The 25,432-nt window shown below is 42.5% G+C and overlaps 1 protein-coding gene across 1 annotated transcript; it reads right to left on the bottom strand.

The window, feature by feature from the left end:
• Positions 1–1,056: 1,056 nt before the first annotated feature.
• On the bottom strand, positions 1,057–3,328 carry LOC111900326 (phosphatidylcholine:diacylglycerol cholinephosphotransferase 1). Its single transcript, XM_023896203.3, has 3 exons — positions 2,658–3,328; positions 2,396–2,533; positions 1,057–1,463 (listed from the first exon to the last, which is right to left on the bottom strand). Exons 1-3 carry the CDS (start codon positions 3,057–3,059, stop codon positions 1,140–1,142), a joined length of 864 nt encoding a protein of 287 aa, XP_023751971.1. The 5' UTR covers positions 3,060–3,328; the 3' UTR covers positions 1,057–1,139.
• Positions 3,329–25,432: the final 22,104 nt, after the last annotated feature.

Raw genomic sequence — 25,432 nt, 5'->3', positions numbered from 1 at the left:
GTTGTTAAGTGTGCAAGGCAAAGTATAAAGTCTGGATTTATAAGCAGGTTGGAACTTTTGTAAATAAATTAGTGTAGAAAAAAAAAACTCTTTATTTTTCTAACAAGTTTAGTTGGTTGTAGGGAGGCATTTTTTTTATAAACCTGAGGAAGTTCAAGCTGCAAGAGTGGATGATGTGTAGATATTACGAGTTGAAGCATCTCAACAGCAGCCTCGGTTTTTCTTGATCGGACTGGTTCTAAGGTAGAGAGAGACCAACCGGGGGCGCAAAATAAACGGACGAGAAGACGTCAAAGCGGGTGGCTTTGATTCGGTTCGTTTTGCGGGTGACGGAAGACGGTAAATGTGGTCGTGACCTAGTCTTGTTGTTAGGTGGAAAGTTGCTCTCAGAACAAGCTTGATAAAGAGGTCGGGGTGGTGCAAAGAGATAATAGGATGTTGATCGGGGTTGAAGAATTCTCTAGAAGGACTTAGAGATTCGGGGGTGATTGTTGGAATCCTAAGTCGATGAGGACTTAGAGATTAAGCAATCTAATTTATGGAAAGTTTAGTTTATGACAAGTTGGTCATAAGTTTCCTAGTCTAATACAAGTTGGTTTGTTAGTCTATATATACCTATCTATAATCGAGTTTATGATTATGAGAATAGATTGTAAAACATTAGTTTTGAGTCACTTTTTCCATTAATCAAAGAGTGAATTTTGATTACTTTTTTGTTTTGCGTTCTCATTTTGTAAACTAGAATAACACATTACCAAAAATTAAAAACTAAAATGTAAAAAACAAGCCTGAGATGAAGCACGGGCTTTTCTATTAATTAATATCGTAATTATCTTATCACTAAGTAAAGGGAGTTTTAAGTTCATTTGCATGAAAAATTACCTACCAACGACTTATAACTCATTTGACCTGGTTTTTTGTCAGCTATATTTGTCGATTTTTTCGACTCTTTAAGGTAAAATTAACAACCTACCTCAACCTATCAATAAGTAAACAAGTTGAAGTTGCCATTGTGAACAGCATATATGATTGATGCACGATGAAAACTATCAGAAATCAAAACAAACTAAAAAATCTAAAGATTAAAGCATCAAAGTATACAAATATCAACATTTAAGTTTTAACCAACTCTAAAAACATCAAGATAAAAGAGGCCGGTTTGTACATAACCCATCTTGCTCTGCTACATTCGAGCTTGCATTCTTCATATATTTTCCCGCAAGGGAATCGAACAACATACCCGCACCTACACCTATTGCTAAGTCAATGGTGTAGTGACCTCTCGTGCTCAACAACCTCATCACTTGTAATATGTTCAATGTGTCAAATAGAATCGCCAATTCCCATCTTTGCATTCTCCTCATATCAAGTGATGCAATTACTGATCCTGCCACGTGGCCTGAATAGAACAAGAAAAATGACACGTTTCCAACTGGAAAATCTGCACCCGAACCCAAGAATCCCTAAAAGAATACAAAAAAAAATGTATTTAGTAATGCATTGTATATAGGATTTTTACAATCTATCGTCAATTCAATTCTTTCATGATAAGTATTTTTTTTTGCTTTTGGTTAGTGTTACAATAAACCAAGCTTTGTACGATATTCTAAGGTTGGTTGGTAAAAAGCAGATTTGTTTGTTTATGACAAAACCTTTTCACATGTGATATATGATAATAATGAAAGCAGAGACTTACGTGTTTGCCTTTTGAATTGTTCATTTTATAAATATTAAAGAAATAAATATCATTTTTATTTTAAGACTTTCACCAATATAATATGTGGATATAAATCTATCACTGTATATCCTATATATACTTAAATTGGATAGTCCCACAAAACCATATTCTTATTTATTGTTACCCTATAAAAAGAAACTTTCCCTATTTGTCAATTACTCCCAAGGAAAAACGAAACACCTGTTTTATGGGTTTTGCTCTTCTACCGAACACGTAGCAATGTCACATTTCCAATGCATAAATTACAAACAATATAATCATAGAATATGAAGGACCTAATTACCCTGACTAACTTATTCTACCTATTTTTAAAAAAAAAAAATAACAATTCTTTCGAAAATCAAACCCAAGTTTCCATCGTTTTTTTCTTTTTTGGATTCTTTCGAAATAAATAATAAATAATCATTATATAAAAAATATAATCCGAGCAGGATTTTCTGTGAGTAATCGCTATGATAATTTATGATAATTGTAAAAGTAATTTATAAAACAATAAAAAGTAATTTAAAAATTCGTTTTATTGTATCTGATTTATTCAAAATGAATGTTTATTTCCAAATAATGATAACCAACCATCAATAAAACAATCGTTATCGAGAATGTAAGGTGCAAGGTGAATGCATCATTTCAATGGAGATTAACAGAACGACGTCGTACCTCAGGTAACGGAAGCTGTGTAGAATAACCCAAAATCCCTCTGCACGTAAACATGAACAGCGCCGCGACGGTGGCTCTCGGCCGGCCTTCAATCACCCACGTCCCTATTATATACGTCGTTTGCATCCCCACAAACACCTTCAAAATTGAAATTAAACCCAAAAATTAAAATCCCAAAACATGCATTGATAATTGATAAACATAATCACAGATCTCTCTTATTTTTCTTTCAGATTTGAAAAATGCGAAATCGATTAATTACCGTATTAAGCCCGGCAAGAACGGTGTTGAGAGTAGGACTAGAGGCGAGGATACGGTGGAGATAGACGGTGGCGACGAAGCCAATATCAAACGGCGGTGAAGACGGCGGTATCATCCGGAGCGTATACTCCACACCCATGAAAAACAACAGCGTAACCGCGAAAAAGCACGGGACAGGGTGGTACTTGAACACACCGATTATATCAGCCGCCGTCCACCGCAAAAACGAAGCATCAGCCAACGACCACCACTGAGTGTGCCACTGATCAGACATCTTACCATTAGAGGACACGTAATTGGGGGTCTTCTTGAGATTAATCTTATTGATGGAAATGTTGTTGGGGGTTTTCAGGAGGGTGGTTGTTTGTGGTACAGAACGGTGGTGAAGGTTGTCGCCGTTCATTGTGGACTTAAAAGTAGCCGGAATTAATGGAGGGTTGGATGAAAAGAAAAATGAAAAAGAGTGGGGTTATTTATAGGTAGCGAGTGGCGGAGATTTCCATAAGTGATAGAGATTGTGTGTGAGAAATTATGAGGTGGAGATCTGAAAGAAAGAATGGAAGTGTAACGATTACTGGTTTTGGGGTTGATTAGTTTTTAGAACCGACTGGGGGAATGTAGTTCGTGTTTTCAGTTTTCACCATTGATTATACTCTGTTTACTACCTACATAACCCACGTGTTAGATAGATAAGTAGATAACCAATTTAATGCCGTTTATTATGTAGGGATGTTTAATAATTGAGATATTAAATATCTTTCGTTATAAGGCTATGTATACATAAGCAAGTTATCTATCCCACTTCGGTAACATGGTCTTAGAAGGTGGTTATAGGTTCTATCTCACACATATACTAACCTGCCGTTCTAAAAAATATAAGGTATGTATACGTGTGAATGACATGCCACGTCATAAAAAAAACCATTCCACTATATGCTAAAATCCGATTTATAATGAAAAAGTTGTGACTTGTTGAAGTTTTACGTTTAAACCGATATGACGATGTGTAACGTAAAAAATGAATTTTTGATAAACTACTTTTTAGCCTTAGAGAACTAAACGAAAGTCGTAGTATACGTTAAACCGAGTGCGTGTATATAGAGAACGTCCAAATCTCTGACTTCGTATGAGGAAGTTATGATTTTTCAAAGATTTGACATAGCAATATGCAGCCCAGAAATCGAATTTTAGATGGATCGATTGTTAGCCGACACAATCTAAACGAGAATCGAATATCTCGTTAATATGAACTCAACGATATAACGATAGTCAAAAACGGACGTCAGATGAAAAAATTATGAAACTTTAACAAACATTAATTGTCTAAGCCTTTTAAAATATATATAACTTTAAAAATAAAGCCAAAATTAGCCGACGGAGTCCGAAAGAAAGTTGTAGATCACGCCGCTACCTACGTGTGGATATAAAGAATGTCAAAAACGGAGCTCGTATTCGAAAGTTAAAGAATTCAGAAGATAATTAATTTTTGGGTTTAACATCAGAGTGCCACGTGGCACCATATCAGCCCTACCTTTCCCCCAACGGCTTCCCATACGATGCTGACACGTGGCTTGAGTACGCCCCGTGTAGCACTTGGTACGCCCCGCATATTGCATACGCCCAACGTTCCTTTGTGTACGCCCAGCGTACGTACATGCTACCAGCCTATAAATAGCACTCGTTTCTTCTCATCTTTCCATACTAATTCAATCCAATTCCGTCCCAAACACCCCCAACCCCTCAAGGTTTTTCCCTAGCACCTCCTAGGTGTTAGTAGCGAGTCCCGGAGCGTTAAAAGGCTCCGACAAGAAGAGCTTTCGGTTCAGAAGTTCTACATTCGCAAAGCCTGGCTCCTCGCTAAACCCCCTTGTAAGTGAGTTATGCTTACCCTACTTTAAGTATAACTTATGGACAAAACTTCAAAAATGGTCCATGTGGTTTTCGAAAATATCAAGTTTAGTCCTTAAGTTCAAAAAACCTCACAGATGGTCCCTATGGTTTCAAAACTTTTAACAAATGGTCATTTTCGCTAACATCGTTAGCTTTTGGCCGTTAAGTGAAGGGCATTTCTATCTTATCACTACCACATGGACCATTTATGAAGTTTTGACTTTATTTTTAAAAATATAATTATTTAATATTAAAGGTCTCTCTCTCTCTCTCAACCCCTGAATACTCTTTCAAGACTCCTCCGACTCAATTTCCAATCAAATTTGTTGTTTCAGGTTACACATTTCCAACATTATTTTGTTAGTATATGATCTCAAGAAGTGGGAATTTATTGTTTTCAAATTTGTTGTTTCAGGCGTCCACATCCTCATGTTGGGTTCCTATACCGATTTTGGATATAGATCTGACCAATACGATGGTTAGAGTCTAATGTGAAGAAGGTTAACTGGAGTAAAACACCATGGATGGTTGTGATTGTTCATGCTCCATGGTCTGATCGATATGAGGGTATCGATGGAGGGATTACTGATGCAGCCATTACTAAAGAGAAGCAAAACAAATGCAAGAGTTAATGATCAATTTCCCCAAATCGACACTGTAGGAGATAAAAAATTACATAAATCATTGAAAATCAAGAAAAACACCATGGGGGACCGGACCAATATTTGAAGGTCAAGAACAAATTGGGGGAATATGAATCTATCAAAATGCCTCAATAATTTGTCAATTTATGAGTTTAGATGCACAATTCTCTCATGGATTCTCGACCAACTTCTGAAGGTCTGCCCAGTTACCAGATCCAAAGACTCTTTGTGCTCAAAGAAAGATTCAAACCCACCAAGAACAACCCTAAAGGACTCTCCGATCTACCTGGGATTGATATCTTCGTTTCAATTGCAAATGTAGAGAAAGACCACCTCTCGTCACTACAAACACCATCCTTTCAATTTTAGCAGTTGATTATCTGGTTGATAAGGTCATCTGTTTCAAGCATCTGGTTCTATTTTTCGGCGAATTGCGCTTTACGGTTTTAGCACACCTCGTGCCACTGAACATCATGGATGGTTTGGTGGGAAAAAGATCAAGTTTTCATTGAGAAGAATGAAGAAGAAAAAATTCAATAGTGATGTTGTAACAGCCCGAAATCTCAGGTATTGTTAAATTATGTTTTTGGGGTGATTTAAGAGGGGACTCGGCGAGTTGGAGCCTAGACTCGCCGAGTAGGATCGCAGACTTGGTCGCGAGTTCGCGACTAGACTCGACGAGTCCAGATATGGACTCGGCGAGTCTACGCTGTTTAGCGAAAACCCTAACCGTTCAGGTTTGGGACGTATAAAAAGGACTCATTGGCCGTCATTGTTCATTTTAGCCTTCTGAGAAGAACCCTAAATCGATTGTGTGCATCTGGAGCAAGGATTATAGGCCATTGTTGATCATAGAAGAGTTGTTGTGCAAGGAAGAGAAGAGATTGGCTAGAGGAACAGCAAGGGAGTCACATTCTGAGGATTGGGGACACAGAGAATACATCATCCAGGTAAGAATTCGAGTATACTCTGCTATGTTGATGTGATTATGGAATTAGGGTTTATGGAACCCTTTTTGTGAATAGATTGAATGTTACCCTAGTCCCCTAATTGATTGTAACCCTGTATTGGGACCTTTGGAGGTCCAGAATGTCCCATGTCTGTGCATTTCGGGAATTGATGAAGGTTTTGGATTGGAATCCTTATGCCTTAGTTCAAAATGTGAATTATGAATCATAGGGTGTATCATGAGCACTGAAATGAGGACCTTACGTGGTGGATCAGCCTAGGAAGGCCAGACCTAGGAATGGTCGGAGCGGTTCTGACCTTAGGATGCAGTTTGAGCAGTTGCATGGCATGGACTCGCCGAGTTCGACGAACAGACTCGGCGAGTAGCTTGAAGATTTACTGTGACTCGTCGAGTTGTTCTTCAGACTCGGCGAGTTGAGTCGGGGTGGCCCCGCGATTCTTCCAGGAGTAACTCGTCGGGTCAAGGAGGATACTCGACGAGTAGAAAGGGAGTCTCAGATAATTGGAGGACGTGTAGACTCGCCGAGTCGCCATGGCACTCGCCGAGTCCGGTCGAGTTGACTGTTGACCGTTGACCGTTGACCAGAGTTGATCTAAGTCTGACTTCTTAGGGATAGTCACACTTAGAAGATATAAGTGTTAATGAGAAATATGTGATGTTATAGGGAGGTTGTAGCTCGACGGATTGTGCATGAGTGATTTCAGGATTTGCTAACTTTCAGCATTCACGAGGTGAGTCTTCTCACTATACTGTACCCGGAAGGGTTTGACTGTGTGACCGGAAGGTCAGATATGATATGTGATATGTATGCTATATGTGGTAAGTTATTTGTTATATGTGCTATGTATGTTATGTGGGCCGGAAGGCAATATGTTATGGGCCGGAAGGCGATTATGTTATGGGCCGGAAGGCGTTGTGTTGAGGACCGGAAGGTCAGGGCCCGGAAAGGCGTATGTGCGTAAGTTGTATATTGGGGAACTCACTAAGCATTTATGCTTACAGTTGTTATGTATGTGTTTCAGGTACTAGCGAGGACCGTGGGAAGGCGCCGGCGTGATCGGTACACACTGAAGAATGTTTTTATGATCTTGGGATTTAGACAGTTTGTATTTGACATGACACTTAAATTATTTATGCCTTGTTTTGAATGGAAATACTTTATTTTTAAAATGAAAAATTTGTTTGAAAATTTGCGTTGTTACAATTGGTATCAGAGCCTTGGTTTGAGGGATTCGGGTGCACCTTCGGGAGTAACTGAACTCAAACCGAGGATTTGAGGAAAACTTTTTAAATAAAGGCATAAACTTTTGTAAACGGTTTTGTGGTAAGCAAGAAAGAAGCAGTGTGTACGATCAGTCAGCGCCCGAACGGTAAAGATCCCCAAAATACCTTACAATATTATATGATATGAATTGTTATGTATGCTAGAAGACTAGGTATTCATGATAGGACTAGAGTGGCCTGATTTGTGATGCCTTAGTCTAGGAAAGTTTGCCGATATGAGATGCTTTGCTAGTGTGCGAGTAGATAGTGCATAACAGAAGTAGAGTACTCACTATCCGGGGTTTGGGGTGGAAGATTTGGGATGAATGCTGATGCGGTGTGGTCGGTAGTATTGGGCCCGTACTACCGAAGACACCGGGTCAGTGGGAGACCCAAGTAAGAATCCCTGGATATCGGAGACTAAGTAGGGTTGTGTTATCGAGTACGATTATACTCGATGGAGTCTCTGATAGTTTTATGTTGTATTTCAGAGACATCATGGTTAGACCACGCCACGGAGCGAGTTCGAGCGGTGTGAGTGACGAGGAGATTCGTCAGATGATTCACGAGGAGGTAGCTGCGGCGATCCGGGCTGAGATCCCAGAGATGTTTGGGTCTATTAAGACCACCCTGATGGAGACGTTTGAGGAGCGGTACGCCGCATTGACTAAAGCTGCAGCCGCTGCAGCTACCGCAGCTGTGGCCGCTGCCAGGCCACAAGGGGGTGACTCGTTGCTGTTCCGGGAGTTCAGCAACACGAAGCCACCTGAGTTCGATGGGACGCAGGATCCGATTGCTGCGATGAGGTGGATCGCGGATATAGAGGGGTGCTTCTACACTTGTTCATGCCCGGAGCACCTGAGGGTACGGTTCGCTTTGAACCAGCTCCGTCTGGGAGCGAAGGACTGGTGGAAGTTCGTGACGGCAAACTTTACTTTGGCAGAGATTACAGTAGTGACATGGGAGGGGTTCACTGCCATGTTCAGAGATGAGTACGTTCCCCCGGTGGAGAGGGAACGATTGGTTCAGGAGTTCTTAACCCTCAAGCAGGGTACTGATTCGGTTGCGGCAATCACGCGGAAGTTTCATGAGAGGGCGATGTTCTGCCCCGAGCTGGTGTCCACAGAGCAGGCTCGGATGAGCCGGTACTTGGGAGTTTTGAGGAGGGATATCCGGGAGTTTGTGTCGAACTCCACCTATCATACTTTTACTGAGCTTCAGGCGAATGCCAGGAAGCGTGAAATCGAGTTGGAGACCCAGGCCAGGGAGGAGGCCGAGTCTCAGCAGGTGGACCGGCGGCCGGCTCAGTCTCAGCCGGCAGCCAAGCGGACCAAGTCCGCCGATTCGAGGACGGGAGGTCCGAAGGGCCGCACTTGCGGAAAGTGCGGCAAGGGTCACGATGGGGCGTGTCGAGCTGGTGCTTGCTACAAGTGCGGCAAGGAGGGGCACATTGCTAGGGAGTGTCCCAAGGGGTTTATGGTTTGCTTTCATTGCAACCAGACCGGCCACCGGAAGGCCGAGTGCCCTCAGCTTCGTCAGGGATCTGCACCTACTGCCAGGACTACTGAGACTCAACCGGTGAAGGTCGAGGCCTCGAGGGCTCGTGGGAGAGCCTTTCAGCTGATTGCGGAGGAGGTCCGCGCTGCGCCCGATGTTGTGGCAGGTATGCTGTAATTCATGTATTTATTTTAATGTCGAGATGTTATGCTTATGTTATTATATGCGTAGGTACTTTCCTTGTGAACTCTGTGCCTGCTCTAGTGTTATTTGACTCGAGTGCGAGTAGGTCCTTTGTATCTTTAGCCTTTAGTCAGCATATCAGCGTTAGTCGCGAGTCGTTGACCCGACCTTTGAGAGTTTCTATAGCTGACGAGAGAGTGATTTGTGCCACGGAGGTTCTTCGGGGGTGTGTGCTAAAGATTTTCGGGGTTGAGTTCCCTATTGATCTGATTCCTATTGCGATGGGTGATGTCTGTGTCATCGTGGGCATAGACTGGTTGAGCCGATTCGGCGCTGTCATCGACTGTGAGCGTCAGCTGGTGACTATACGAGACCATAGTGGGGGAGTCCTTTCGGTGTACGGCGAGGGTACCCGTTCAGGATCAGCTTTTTGTTCGGCCGCTAGGGCGAGGCAGTGTCTACAGCAGGGCTGTAAGGGTTTTGTGGCGTATGTGATGGATACGCGGGAGGTTTCCGAGAGACCGAAGTCAGTTGAGGAGGTCCCTGTGGTGCGTGAGTTTCCAGATGTTTTCCCCGAGGAGCTGCCGGGAGTACCTCCTGTGAGGCAAGTAGAGTTTGGTATCGATCTGGTTCCGGGGGCCGCGCCTATTGCTAAGGTGCCTTATCGTCTTGCACCACCAGAGATGCAAGAGTTGTCCTCGCAGCTCCAGGAGTTGCTGGGGAAGGGATTCATTCGGCCGAGCAGCTCGCCGTGGGGAGCACCTATTCTGTTCGTCAAGAAGAAGGATGGTTCACACCGGATGTGCGTTGACTACCGGGAGTTGAACAAGTTGACGGTCAAGAACCGTTACCCGTTACCGAGGATCGATGACTTATTCGATCAGTTGCAGGGAGCATCTTGGTTTTCCAAGATCGATCTGAGGTCAGGGTACCATCAGGTGAGAGTGCGGGATGAGGACGTCCAGAAGACAGCGTTTAGGACGCGATATGGGCATTATGAGTTTATAGTGATGCCATTTGGGCTCACCAATGCCCCGGCGGTGTTCATGGATCTCATGAACAGGGTATGTAGGCCGATGTTGGATCGGTCAGTGATTGTATTTATCGACGACATTCTGGTGTATTCGAGATCTAGAGAGCAACATGAGGAGCATTTGAGGGAGGTCCTTGAGATATTGAGGTTGGAGAAGCTTTATGCAAAGTTCTCCAAATGTGACTTCTGGTTGCGGGAGGTCCAATTTCTAGGACACGTTGTTAATCAGGAAGGAATATTGGTCGATCCGGCCAAGGTTGAGGCGGTGATGAGTTGGGAGGTGCCGAAGTCACCCTCCGAGATCAGGAGTTTCCTTGGGCTGGCAGGGTATTATCGGAGATTCATTAAGGATTTCTCCAAGATAGCAGTGCCGCTCACCAGATTGACCCGGAAGGGTGTTGCATTCTCATGGGGACCCGAGCAGCAGACCTCCTTTGAGACACTTCGCCAGAGGTTGTGCGAAGCCCCGGTATTAGCTCTCCCGGACGGGATGGAAGATTTTGTAGTATACTGCGACGCATCGATTTCGGGACTGGGTGCAGTGTTGATGCAGAGGGGTCATGTGATAGCTTATGCGTCGAGGCAGCTGAAGCCTCATGAGGCGAGATATCCCACGCATGATTTAGAGTTGGGGGCAATAGTGTTCGCTCTCAAGATTTGGCGTCACTACCTGTATGGGGTTCGATGTACGATATACACGGACCATAAGATTCGGCATGGGGTACCGATCTCGATTGTTTCAGACCGTGATGTGCGTTTCACTTCCAGGTTCTGGAAGAAATTTCATGAGGAGCTTGGTACTAAATTGCATTTTAGTACCGCATATCATCCCCAGACAGACGGTCAGAGCGAGCGGACGATTCAGACGCTGGAGGACATGCTTCGAGCGTGTGTGTTAGACTTCGGGGGTAGCTGGGATGCATATTTACCATTGGCAGAGTTTTCCTACAACAACAGCCATCATTCGAGCATTGGTATGCCACCTTTTGAGCTGTTGTATGGTAGGAGATGTCGGACCCCCATTTGCTGGGGAGAGGTGGGACAGAGAGTGATGGGCAGCACAGAGATCATGCTTCAGACGACAGAGCAGATTCAGCAAGTTAGACAGAGGTTATTGACCGCCCAGAGCCGACAGAAGAGTTATGCAGACAGGCGCCGATCCGAGCTTGAGTTTCAAGTCGGCGACTTCGTTCTCTTGAAGGTCTCTCCGTGGAAAGGAGTGATTCGATTCAGGAAGAGGGGCAAGTTGGGGCCCCGGTATATTGGGCCATTTCGTGTGGTTGCAAGGATAGGCCGGGTAGCCTATCGGTTGGAGTTGCCAGCGGAGTTGGGACAGATCCACGACACTTTTCATGTGTCGCAATTGAGGAAGTGCATAGCCGATGAGTCGGCAGTGGTTCCATTGGAGGATATTCAGGTGGATGCAAGCCTGAATTATGCTGAGAGACCAGTGGCCATCAGGGATCGGAAGATCAAGGTTCTGAGGAACAAGGAGGTACCACTGGTGTTGGTCCAGTGGCACCACCGGAAGGGATCGGAAATGACTTGGGAGCCGGAACATGAGATGCGGGAGCAGCATCCGGAACTATTTTCAGAGTGAGACTTCGAGGGCGAAGTCTAATCCTAGTGGGGGAGAGTTGTAACAGCCCGAAATCTCAGGTATTGTTAAATTATGTTTTTGGGGTGATTTAAGAGGGGACTCGGCGAGTTGGAGCCTAGACTCGCCGAGTAGGATCGCAGACTTGGTCGCGAGTTCGCGACTGGACTCGACGAGTCCAGATATGGACTCGGCGAGTCTACGCTGTTTAGCGAAAACCCTAACCGTTCAGGTTTGGGATGTATAAAAAGGACTCATTGGCCGTCATTGTTCATTTTAGCCTTTTGAGAAGAACCCTAAATCGATTGTGTGCATCTGGAGCAAGGATTATAGGCCATTGTTGATCATAGAAGAGTTGTTGTGCAAGGAAGAGAAGAGATTGGCTAGAGGAACAGCAAGGGAGTCACATTCTGAGGATTGGGGACACAGAGAATACATCATCCAGGTAAGAATTCGAGTATACTCTGCTATGTTGATGTGATTATGGAATTAGGGTTTATGGAACCCTTTTTGTGAATAGATTGAATGTTACCCTAGTCCCCTAATTGATTGTAACCCTGTATTGGGACCTTTGGAGGTCCAGAATGTCCCATGTCTGTGCATTTCGGGAATTGATGAAGGTTTTGGATTGGAATCCTTATGCCTTAGTTCAAAATGTGAATTATGAATCATAGGGTGTATCATGAGCACTGAAATGAGGACCTTACGTGGTGGATCAGCCTAGGAAGGCCAGACCTAGGAATGGTCGGAGCGGTTCTGACCTTAGGATGCAGTTTGAGCAGTTGCATGGCATGGACTCGCCGAGTTCGACGAACAGACTCGGCGAGTAGCTTGAAGATTTACTGTGACTCGTCGAGTTGTTCTTCAGACTCGGCGAGTTGAGTCGGGGTGGCCCCGCGATTCTTCCAGAAGTAACTCGTCGGGTCAAGGAGGATACTCGACGAGTAGAAAGGGAGTCTCAGATAATTGGAGGACGTGTAGACTCGCCGAGTCGCCATGGCACTCGCCGAGTCCGGTCGAGTTGACTGTTGACCGTTGACCGTTGACCAGAGTTGATCTAAGTCTGACTTCTTAGGGATAGTCACACTTAGAAGATATAAGTGTTAATGAGAAATATGTGATGTTATAGGGAGGTTGTAGCTCGACGGATTGTGCACGAGTGATTTCAGGATTTGCTAACTTTCAGCATTCACGAGGTGAGTCTTCTCACTATACTGTACCCGGAAGGGTTTGACTGTGTGACCGGAAGGTCAGATATGATATGTGATATGTATGCTATATGTGGTAAGTTATTTGTTATATGTGCTATGTATGTTATGTGGGCCGGAAGGCAATATGTTATGGGCCGGAAGGCGATTATGTTATGGGCCGGAAGGCGTTGTGTTGAGGACCGGAAGGTCAGGGCCCGGAAAGGCGTATGTGCGTAAGTTGTATATTGGGGAACTCACTAAGCATTTATGCTTACAATTGTTATGTATGTGTTTCAGGTACTAGCGAGGACCGTGGGAAGGCGTCGGCGTGATCGGTACACACTGAAGAATGTTTTTATGATCTTGGGATTTAGACAGTTTGTATTTGACATGACACTTAAATTATTTATGCCTTGTTTTGAATGGAAATACTTTATTTTTAAAATGAAAATTTTGTTTGAAAATTTGCGTTGTTACAGATGTTGTGATGATCTTGCCGATTGTAGATAATCAGGATAATGAAGAAGATGATGAACTCAAACAGACCTTGATTCCAGAGCGATTCGTAGATTCCACCTATTTGATCGAATCGATTGTTGTTGTTGAATTTGAAGGAAGATTGATTCATGAATTAAGAGGAAAAGGAAGCAATGGTAGACCTTCAGGGTCTCTTGCAGTCGAACGCAAACCAATTAATCGAAAACCATCGGAGAAGCGATTAAGGTTGTGACCTGTTTCTATGAATGGAATGGGGTAAACGAGTCGGGTGGATGTACAACTCAATTTTTTTTGAGAGAGAAAGAGAGAGAGAGAGAGAGAAGTGGGGCCCTTTAATATTAAATAATTATATTTGTTTTTTTTTTTTAAATAAGGCAAAAATTCATAAATGGTCCCTATGGTGGTGAAATGACTGAAATACCCTTTACTTAACGGTCAAATGTTAACGGTGTTAGCGAAAATGACCATTTGTTAAAAGTTTTGAAACCACAGGGACCATCTGTGATGTTTTTTGAACTTAGGGACTAAACTTGACATTTTTGAAAACCACAGGGATCATTTTTGAAGTTTTGTCTAACTTATGATTAAGATCATTATCATTATTATGAACCTATAAATAAGATTTATCAGTGATTCAAAGTTGTTATACTCATTGATCTACTTACGGGAGAGGTGTCTAGAATGGTCACGTTGACTTTGTTGTTGGATTTCAGAAAAGCTATATGCCAAAATGGTCCGCCTCCCAACTGTCCTGCTTGGCTGATACTTACTTGATAGCTCATGAAAGTAGACTTTGGGTTAATGATGAATCTAGACTAATAATTAGTCGCAATAAATATTAGACTAAAATCTAGTAATAATGATACTAGGTTTCGTCGAAGGAAAAGGAAATTAATAGAAGCAAAGCGATGTCTGAATTACGAGTCATCACTTTAACAAGTGAGTGCATAGTTACTTTCATCTTAATTACACATAGATATGAAGTATTAATGCATGTTATACGTGTTTATTATTTGTGCTCATGATGTCTATGCTATATGAACGATTTATACATGTTTAACTTGATTTAAACTATATATATATATATATATATATATATATATATATATATATATATATATATATATATATATATATATATATATATATATATATACCTATAAATATATTAGGTAAAGATGTGTAGATGAATGATGATATGGATGATGAGAAGCCTTGACCTTAACGATGATCCAGTCAACTAGCAGAGTATATATGACGACCACAGACTATTCTAGACAGTCCGGTGAAACGTTAGCAGGCTCGCAGCTTGTAGGTGTTGTGAACGATGTGTTCACCAGAGTACTCTAAAAACTTTGGCAGCTATGGATTTAGTGCCCTATAGATGATCATTGGAAGCTATGGATTTAGTGCCTTACAAATGAACGTTGGCAGCTATGGATGTAGTGCCTAATAGATAACATCGGCAACTATGGACTTAGTGTATGTTAGATAAACCCTGGCAGCGATGGACTTCGTGCCTATTTGTTAGGACAATCCTTAGGAATAAATGAATGAATGAATGATAGATGATTCTTAGGGTAGATCCGTAAGAATAAATAAGGTAATGAGGATGAGAAATTGGGTTAATTGTTTGATGATTAAACATAATAATTATATTATTATGGGTTGAAAACCCTATGTACTCACCAGATTTCCCAACCTGACTCACTCAGTTTATTTGTATCACAGGTGTCGGTATGTAGCTACATTACACTGAGAGATTAACGGAGATGTAAATCATTAGTGTAAATGAAAATAATGATTGTTTATGCTTATGTTTTTGTATTGACGATGGCATCCCAATGTTTTAATAATAAACAAAATACATTTCTTCGGAAATGTTTTGATAATATCTATATCATGTTTTCTAGGAACAAATTCCGCAATATTATTCTTTAAAATTGATACTAAAAGGTGATATATTTTAAATAAGCGTAAATAAAACTTTTAAAATGAAAGTGAATTTGGGGATGTCACAAGTATTAATCGGGTAAAACTTGTGTTTTTGGTAGTCTTGGGTGTGATAATTTGGATTTTTCAAAAATAAAAATTAACTGATAATCTATTTATAATGAAATTTAAGTATTTGGATTTTGGTAAATCAGGTATTAGGTCAGATTCGTGTTTTTTAGTATTACTTGGAAATTCTTTCATTATATATTATAAGTAAAAAAAAATACGTATGTTAGCTAAACTAGAGGTGATGAGATTAAAACTTAATCTAAAAGATCGATTAGATCTTAAACAGGTAAATAAAGATCAAACAGCAAGAACGTAAAAGTAATGAACAACTCAAGTATGAATCAAACAAGTCGAATGATTATAAAATAACCCTCAGAAGAGCTCGATCAAGAACATCAACTGTAGAGGGTTGGAGGTTTACAAGAACGATAAAGAAATCTGTAATGCTATCGTTATTCTCTAGATCGTTAACCTAATATGCATGCAAGCATATACTTATATAAAAAACTAGCAAGCTCACGGTATGGACAGGCCCAAAACCGGAGTACAAAATTAAATGGACTAACAGCCGAGCCCAAATGACGCAATCTTCAAACGAATCTTTAACCCAACAATCTCCCCCTTTGCGTCAATTGGAGCGAGATCTTTACTTGTTACTTGGGCCAGCAACTGAGGCAGGTACCTTCTTCTTCACAGTGTTAAACAGACGCGTGATGAGAGCAAGTATTGTCTGTCTAAACCTGATGTACCACTGGATCATGTCGTTGAAGTACTTGACATCATCCGCTGCATTCTCTTTACACCTTCGGATGATCGATAACACATGCTCTAGACAAGCAGTGGTGTAAAGATGTTTGTCAACTAAAGCAAAGAGACATTTCTGTCCTTCTGCTCTAGTGAACATAACCGAATTGCGTCTCGGATCGATCTTGCCCATTTGCATTTGATTAATATCACTGGCCGATCCCACAGGAGCTATCTTCGGTTTCTTCTTAAAGACTGTGGCAACCTCCTGATCCATAAGGGCAACCTCCATGATGTAACAAACTAACATCCTTTTGAGATGGTCTATAATTGGACCATATTCGGCTTCGTCAGTCAAAAGGATATTATGCAAGACTATCCAATCATGAGGATTTAGATTCGGTAAGTCTGCCAAAGATATAAGGTGTTCAGTTCTTGCAGACCCTCGAATCACCTTGAACCGAACGTTGATGAATCTTCCTTCGGTGTAAGGCTTTAAGACCCGAACGTTCACTATCTTCTGGGCGCTCCATGTTTGATACTGAGGACGAGCAACCTTCAGATAGAATTCGATCAACTCCCTATCCACCTCAGGGTTCGGATGAGGGACTTCAAAAATATTTGAGAAGGCGTGGAAGATAAACGCCTTTCGAGTCAACGGCATGTCGAACTGCGAATCGACAGAATTATAGCAGTCGAAAGAAATCACCGGATTGAGCCATAAGATGCTAGGAGTATCTATGGCCTCCTTAATCATTCGCTCCCGAGTCCAGGCAGGGAAGAGAGTCTTCCTGCTCTCAAGGAGATCGTGGGCTTCCTTCTGCTTTCGTTCGGCTTCTTCAGCCTCTCGCACCACACGATTAACATCATCATCCACATTGCGACTGTTTTTACGTTTCAACAAGTCCGCAATGGTTTCATCATCTTCATCATCATCTTCTTCCTCAGCTAAGTTTTTCCCTTTATCCTTCACACCCGAACCCGAAGCTTGACCAGTCGGAGTTGGTTCGGTTGTGTGAGTAGCTTTGGAGGAAGGAGGTGGTTTCGATCCGGACTTTAATTCTCCCCCTTGTTTCGGATCGGACACGAAACTAGGTAAGCCTTCGATTTTGCTGAGAAGGTCCATGGCAGGAGCAAGTTTTTCAGCAAGGGTTCTCCTCACCGAATGATTTAGAATCGGATCATATGCTTCCAGGATGTTAGATAGGCCAGCGTGTACATCCGAAACACAAGTTTTTATAACCTCCCGTTCGGATCGAAGAGCTTCAAGCTGTTGTTGTGAGTTTGAAAGCTGAGTGCTCTTGACCTTGAGGGCGGTGGTTTTGCTTGCCAGAACGTCCATTAGTGAGTTTTCAGCTGCAAGATCCTCCTGTAGCTTAGCGAGGCGCTCATCAATGGAGGCACGAAGGGCCGAGTTGTCATCGCTGATGGATTGGCGAAGTGTAGCAAATGACTGTAACTCCGTTGAGACGAACTTGGCCAATTGCTGAACGATTGGTTCCAAAGTTGTCTTAGTGGCATCAGCGCTCTCCTGTAGGGACTTCAACAGGGAAGAGGCGTCTGAGAATAGTTTATCGACTTTTGCGATCGCAGCCTCACATGCTTTCGTGGAGGCGTCTATGGCGGCAGTGGCTGAAGCTACAGAATCATGCTGAGCCCTGGAGAAGGCATCAACAATCTTCTGAAGAGCGGCTTCAGAGAGAGAGGATTGAGTGTTTGTGGATGACGCAAGAAGCAGATCAACCTTCTCGTTTAGCTCCTTCAGATGTTTCTTTGTCACTGGAGCATCATCCTCTTCGTCACTTTGAAGCTGAAACGGACTAAAGTTGACCGAATCGAAGGTCATGTTTTCACCGCCAAGGAACGGGTTATCTCCATCAGAGGCATGATCTGGAGATGGTGGAGGTGGTGAAGCTGGGGTGTGGTGGTTTGAGTAGGTTCAGGTTGAGTAGTTGTGGGGGTAGTTTCGGGTGGTGGTTGAGTGTGGGTAGGTTCGGTTGTATGTTGGGTTTCGGTTTGAGGTGGTTCGGTTACGGGTGGTGTTTCGGTTGCACTGGTATAAACCCCCGTATCAGATACGTTGGTTGTAACCTTTGCAGTGGTTGTGGTTGTATCTGTGAAAATGGGTGGTGGTATAGGGAAAGAGGTTGGAGGAATAGTTTTAGTGGGGGTTATGGTGGGAATGGAAGTAGGGATGGTTTGAGGAGGTGAAGGAACTGGTGAATTATGGATTTCCATGTCTGGGGTAGGAGATCGGGGTGTTGCGGTGTTGCCTCTTTGAGGGGTTTCGCCTCCTTGAGAGCCGTCCGAACCCGAACGCTCGTCTTCTAAGTCACTCGAAGAAGAAGGGATAAGAAGTTTTCGCTTCGGTTGAGTCTTCCTTCTCTTCGGCTGCGGTGACTGGGCAGGTTTCGTTTGTTTCCTCTTCCTGGGAGAAGGACCTTTAGCAGCTTTGGTCACTTGCTTCCCTTTGTCCGCCTTTTTGCCCCTGTTCACCGGTTTGTCAGCTTCGTGGATGGACTTGAGCATTTCCGGTGTGAGTTCCCTTGGTCCTGACTGTTTGAACTCCTTAATCGTCTTGATGATCCTTCTGTCAGAAGGAACATCGTCGTACATTGTCTCCGAAATAGAGCCAATGAAGGAGAACTTGGATGCATCAGAGACGATGATCTTCGTGGTATGAAACGTACCGATCGAAGACATCGATGCACCTGCAGCAGTTGGGACGTCGAACTTATCTATAGCCCACTTTGTGATGAGAGTCCAGAACCGGGCATACGACACCTCAGAATGTCGTGATGAAGAAGAAAGGCTCTGGATGAGCTGTTGCCAGATGACCAACCCAAAATCTAAGTTGACCCCGTTGTAAACTGCATACATGATTAATAAGAACAGGTGACTAGCACCATCGGATCCTGAGCTCCGTTCAGATAAGCCCTTGAAGAGGACTGTGAACATGCCGTTCCACTGCGGCGGCAAGCAGGATTTCTTGAACTTTGCGACGGAGATGAGGACCTCCGTGTACCCCATATTGTAGAACATGCTATACAGATGGCCCACCAGAATCGTCTCCGGATTGATTCTTGAAGAGTCAGCAGCAAACCCTAGCAGAGTGCAGAATCTCTGCCTTGAAATCGAGGTCTTGTGATCAGACACCTCGAAGAACACCCTGTCGACTGCTTTATCGTAATGAGCAGTCACATACACCTGCGATAGAAGCACCATGGGCACAGACTCAACCCGAGATAGTGCAGGAGCGATTTGCGAGTACTTCAAGCACTCGATGATCGGAAACATGTAAGAATCATACGCCTGAGGTGTTAGGTCAATCACCAAGCACTGCTGAGGACGAATGGGAAGGATATGTGAGGTAGCATGGACTAAGGATGATTCCGCCATTGTTGAAGGTTGAAAGAAGAAGATGAACAGTAAAGCTTTTGGGAGTTTTTGCTCTCTAGAAAATCCGGAAGCAGTAAAAAGGTAAATGAGAGTATAGACTGCCTTTTATAGTGGGTGAATGGAGAGAGAAAAATCGTTGCAAATCTTCTATGCGATGATCACGTAGGAGAGAGAGTGTCAGATTCCTAGGATCACGCCACCCAACAAGCGCCGTTTCAGAACAAAACCGTTTCAAATCCTCACGCGCCTTTAATTGCCAGAGAGATGTCGCTTGAAATTCGCACACGCGTCCATGATGGCAGTAAAAGTATGGGCGTTTCAAATTCTCACGCGCCCCTTTTTACCGTCGTTTGAAATTCAATCCTTTTAACTCCCGCCTGAGTCAGCAACCTTTCGTCTTATCTTTTAAATGGCATCTTTTGAATTAATTGCCCACGTGGATGCTTTTTGACCACAGCTTGATAATTAACCACCAAAGTAATAATACAGCCTGTAATAATTAGTAACGGAATTTTGGAAAATCAAAGATTTTCGTGCTAAGAGTGTAAAAAAAAGGAATAAAGCAACTCTTTTTAGGAATAAATGTGATGTCAATAATGACACGAAACAAGTGATCCCGGGCACGAATCTCTTCCTTCAAGATCAAGAGAGACCTTAAAGTGTTTATGTGGATTCCCGTTGAATGACGATCAAACATTTATTAATAAATGTTGAAAGGCTTCTTTTCATTAGGCTAAGTAAGGGTGGCTTTCGCTTTGATTCAGCAATTCTAATCTTGAAATAAGAAAGAAAGTGAACAAAGTACTTGTGAGACCGGTGTAGTCTGTTAAACAAGTAGGTAGGAATTAATTTTAACTTGGCTTGGAAAATATAAAATCTCAAAAAAAATTAAAAACTGGATCCCAAGGGAAGAAATGTTATGGTGTTTAACAATTTCATAGGAATCACAAAAAAATAAAATTTGAGATTTCAGTAGGATACATCCGTCAATTCGTTGGTGAAAACTTGAGCAAATTAATTGTTCACCGTCAATTCTTTAGGTGTTGAATTTTGGGTTTCACTCAGCTCGTAGTGGCACGAAACTAAGATCATAAACACAGATGTTGTGTAACCATAAACCTCAATGGTAATTTCTGAGAGTCTCAAGGGTTACGTTGATGAAACGAATGTAATGGAGAATTGTAATGGAGATGGTGTAAGAAATTAAAGTACCTCTGCTGCGAAAATAAGGACCAAGCAGAAAAACTCTTTAACTCATGTGAGAAGAGAGTGAGGTAGCTCACGATTAGAATAAATGTAGTAGCCTTATTGGGAAGACAAGGTTTGTTTATACCAGGTCATGAAGGCTATTATTCAAAATCTTATGAGGCTTGGGTCACATACAGCAGCATGCTTCTAGGGACACTTAAGTAATCCAACAATTATATCCCCATAAACGAACACACACACAAACAAAATTAAAAGATATTTTTGGAGTTTTTGAAATAGAGAAAAAAAAATTAAAATAAAATAAACCGTACCCGAGCGTTCGGTTGGTTTCGGTTCAAGAAAATTTTGAAAAACCGAACCCGAGCGTTCGGTTGGTTTCGGTTCAAGAAAATTTTGAAAAACCGAACCCGAGCGTTCGGTTGGTTTTGGTTCAAGAAAATTTTGAAAAACCGAACCCGAGCGTTTGGTTGGTTTCGGTTCAAGAAAATTTTGAAAAACCGAACCCGAGCGTTCGGTTGGTTTCGGTTCAAGAAAATTTTGAAAAACCGAACCCGAACCTTCGGTAGGTTTCGGTTTTGGAAAATTTTGAGAAACCCAGGAACTTAGACATGCAATCAGAAAATACTTTTAAGAATAAGATAAATAACTTTTTACAAGAAATAAACAACCAAGAAAACTACCTTTGTTGTGATGAGCAAGTCAGATGATTTAACCGAACCTTAACCTTCGGTCAAATTTGCTTCTTACGTTTGAGGTTGAGAGGTAGTTTGAGGTACTGACTTTGATTCCATCATACCTAGCCCTTGCAATATTCTGTTGAATGACGCTTCAGGAAGAGCTTTGGTAAAGACGTCAGCCAGTTGATCAGTGGTTCTTACGAAGTGAACTTCGACGTTTCCATCTTCCACGTGATCTTTGATGAAGTGATACCTCAGTGCTATGTGTTTGGTTTTAGAGTGTTGCACTGGGTTATGACAGATCCTAATTGCACTTTCAGAGTCACAATATAGTGGGATCTTCTTCATATTGAGTCCATAGTCTCGAAGTTGACTCTGGATCCAAAACACTTGAGAGGTGCAGGATGCAGCGGCTATGTATTCCGCTTCGGCAGTAGACAACGACACGCACATTTGTTTCTTGGATTGCCAACTAACCAACTTCCCGTCAAGGAATTGACAGCCGCCAGTTCTGTCGAGTCCACATCCTCCAAGGTCTGCATCTGAATAGGCTTGAACGAAAAAGCCTGAGTTGGAAGGATACCATAGACCTAAGGAGGCAGTTCGCTTGAGATAGCGTAGAATGTTCTTCACTGCAAGCATGTGAGGTTCACGTGGGTTTGCCTGAAATCTAGCACAATAACATACAGAAAACATGATGTCAGGCCTGCTAGCAGTAAGATACATTAGTGAGCCTATCATTTGACGATAGAGCGTGATATCAACAGCTGGTTTGTCTAGGGATGGAGTTAGCTTGGTGCCGAATGCCATTGGGACTTTGACTTTGGAGTCTCCCATCATACCAAAATTTGCTAGGAGAGTCTTCGTGTAAGCTTCCTGATTGATAAAGATGCCTTCGGGTCCCTGTCTAATATTTAAACCAAGGAAAAAGTTAATAGGACCCATTGAGCTCATTTCAAATTTAGTCTCCATCAGCTTTCTGAATTCAGCTGTTAGGCTGGGATTCATTGAGCCAAAGATGATGTCATCGACATAAATTTGAACTATCATAAGGTGGTTACCTTCCTTTTTGCGAAAGAAGGTTGGGTCAACCGAACCTTGCTTGAATTTAGACATCTTTAAGAATTTAGTTAGCGTTTCATACCAGGCTCTCGGAGCTTGTTTGAGGCCATACACAGCTTTATCCAGAATGTAGCAATGATTTGGATATTTTTCGTTCACGAACCCAGGAGGTTGCTCCACATACACAGTTTCTTCGAGTTCTCCATTAAGAAATGCACACTTGACGTCCATTTGGAAAACTTCAAAGTTTTTGTGGGCAGCGTAAGCAAGAAATATTCTTACAGATTCCAGCCTAGCTACTGGAGCGAAAGTCTCTTCATAATCAATTCCTTCCTCCTAACAATATCCCTTTACCACCAGACGAGCTTTGTTCCTTATAACATTCCCTTCCTTGTCCATTTTATTCCTAAAGACCCATTTGAGACCAACAACCGAGGCATCTGGAGGAGTTGGAATGAGGCGCCAGACTTTGTTCCTTTCAAATTCGTTCAGTTCGTCTTGCATTGCTTGAACCCAATCGGAGTGATCGAGAGCAGTGTTAACTGTCTTCAGTTCAACTTTTGATACGAATGAGTTAAACATACAAAACTCAACCTTTGAAAACAAGGATGTCTGTTTTGCCTTCAGTTGTGATCGGGTCAGAACCTTTTCAGAGACATCACCAACCACTTGAGAGATAGGATGATCTCTGGTCCATTTGACAAGAGGAGGGTAGTTTGGATCAAAGGTGGGGTCTAGTTCAGCGTTGATCATTTCTTCTGGCTCAGATTGGCTTTCGTAGTCGAGCGTCATATCAGCTTGCTCCCCCTCGATAGATGAGCTTTCTGGAATGTTTGGAGAAACTTGAGGTCCAGAGGTTTCTTGTGGTGCTTGGTATTCAGGCGTTGATGCACCTTCGGTTGGTGAAGCACTTTCGGTTGGAGAAGTGCTTTCGGTTGCAGTTGTAGAGCTTGGCTCCCCCTCAACATGTGAGCTTGGCTCCCCCTCGACTGAAGCATCGTTGGATGGAGATTCATCAGAATTCGATTCTCCTTCGTTCATTCTCCTGGCAGCTTCTTCGACAATTTGCTTCATATGGTCTACCTTGTTGTCTGCTGCTCCTGCTTCTTAGAGAGTAGCTTTCTATGGTTCGTCAAATAGCTCCATAAACTTCTCGAATAGATTAGCGATCGAGACTGTGACCTGGCCAGTTTGAGGAAAGATTTCCCCAGCGGTGTCTTATTTGGCCTGTAGCTTTTTGACATAGCTATCATCAAAAGTCACGTAATAGGTTTCTTCAATTTTTCTCGAACGCTTGTTTAGGACTCTGTATGCTTTGGATGTGAGAGAGTAGCCCAGAAAGATTCCCCCGTCGGCTTTGACATCGAACTTGTTGCGGTGTTCTTTAGAGTTAAAGATGAAACACCGTGAGCCGAACACGTGGAAAAATTTCACATTGGGCTTCCTGTTGTTGAGAATCTCATAAGGTGTGAGCGTGAATCGCTTGTTGAGATAGGACCTGTTCTGTGTAAAACAAGCAACAGAAATAGCATCAGCCCAAAAATAAAGAGGTAAGGAAGCGAAACTTAGCATAGTCCGGGCAGCTTCACACAAAGATCGGTTTCGTCTTTCGACAATTCCGTTCTGTTGAGGTGTGTAGGGAGTTGAGAAGTTGTGACTTATTCCCTTTTCTGCTAGAAATTCTTCAAATTCCCTGTTCTTGAATTCCAGACCATTGTCGCTCCTGATGTTGCGAACGACCTTCTTGAGCTGTACTTCAATCTGCTTGATGAACACTTTCAGCTTATGAGTCGCTTCAGATTTGAGCTTTAGAAAGAACACCCATGTAAATCGTGAAAAGTCATCAACAATAACAAGAATATACTTGCTACCACCGATGCTTTCGATAGATGATGGACCACACAAATCAATATGAAGTAATTCGAGTGGTTCAACAACTTTTGTGTTAACTATAGATGGATGACTTTGACGACTCTGCTTCCCCATTTCGCATGCATCACACAAATGATCTCTGTCGAACTTGAGCAGTGGAAGGCCTCGAACATGACCTCCAGTGACAAGTCTGTTAATATCTTTAAAGTTGAGATGAGAGAGTCTTCGGTGCCACAACCAGCTTTCGTCAGATTGAGCTTTTGATAACAGGCATATAGCTGGGTTTCCTTTGATGGGTTTAAGGTTTAGAGGAAACATTTCACCCTTACGCTCCGACTTGAGAATTACTTTCTTTGTCTTCTTCTCAATAATTTCAGAACCTTCATCATCGAATGAGACTTTGAGACCTGTACCTCCAACAAGCTGAGATACACTGATGAGGTTGTGTTGTAGTCCTTCCACATATGCCACCTTCCTTATAGTAAAATCACCGTTAGTTATCATTCCGTATCCCTTTATGGTGCCGAAAGAATTGTTTCCAAACTTGACGTTGCCACCATTTGAAAGAGACTTGTATTCCCTGAGCTCTTCGTTCCTCCCTGTCATGTGACGTGAGCAGCCACTATCGATGTACCATTCTTCGTCGAACTGCTCGTCACTTATAACCTGCAAAAGTTAAGCAGATTTAGGAACCCAAAGTTTCTTGGGTCCTCGTGAGCTTTTCATAGGAACAGGAATAGTAAGAGAGATGTCAACAAGATATGTTCGTTTATAAGTGTTGTCTCATCTTTCTTTTTAATGGTAAAAACTTTAGTTTTATTAGGATTAGGTGCGTTCGATTTAGACTCTGGTTTGGATGCATTAACCTTCTGTTTGCCTTTTTGTTCAGCTGACGAATGAGATTTTTGAGAACGAACAGAATGAGCTTTAGAGTAAGATGGAGATGAATTGGAAGAATTAGAAGAATGAGAAGGAGTGGGCTTAGATTGAGATGACTTCTTGGCTGGAGACTCTAGGTGACCCTTTTGCTTTTGATCATTGGTG

This window comes from Lactuca sativa, chromosome 4 (assembly GCF_002870075.4).
Source record: "Lactuca sativa cultivar Salinas chromosome 4, Lsat_Salinas_v11, whole genome shotgun sequence".
NCBI classification, from domain to species: Eukaryota; Viridiplantae; Streptophyta; class Magnoliopsida; order Asterales; family Asteraceae; genus Lactuca; species Lactuca sativa.
This window is presented reverse-complemented; position numbering and strand designations above follow the sequence as displayed.

Coding starts and splice junctions, on each gene's coding strand:
- LOC111900326 (XM_023896203.3), bottom strand. CDS start 3,059: ATGAACGGCGACAACCTTCACCACCGTTCTGTACCACAAACAACCACC. Junction 2,534..2,657: donor TTCTTGCCGGGCTTAATACG/GTAATTAATCGA, acceptor TCAATTTTGAAG/GTGTTTGTGGGGATGCAAAC. Junction 1,464..2,395: donor CACAGCTTCCGTTACCTGAG/GTACGACGTCGT, acceptor GTATTCTTTTAG/GGATTCTTGGGTTCGGGTGC.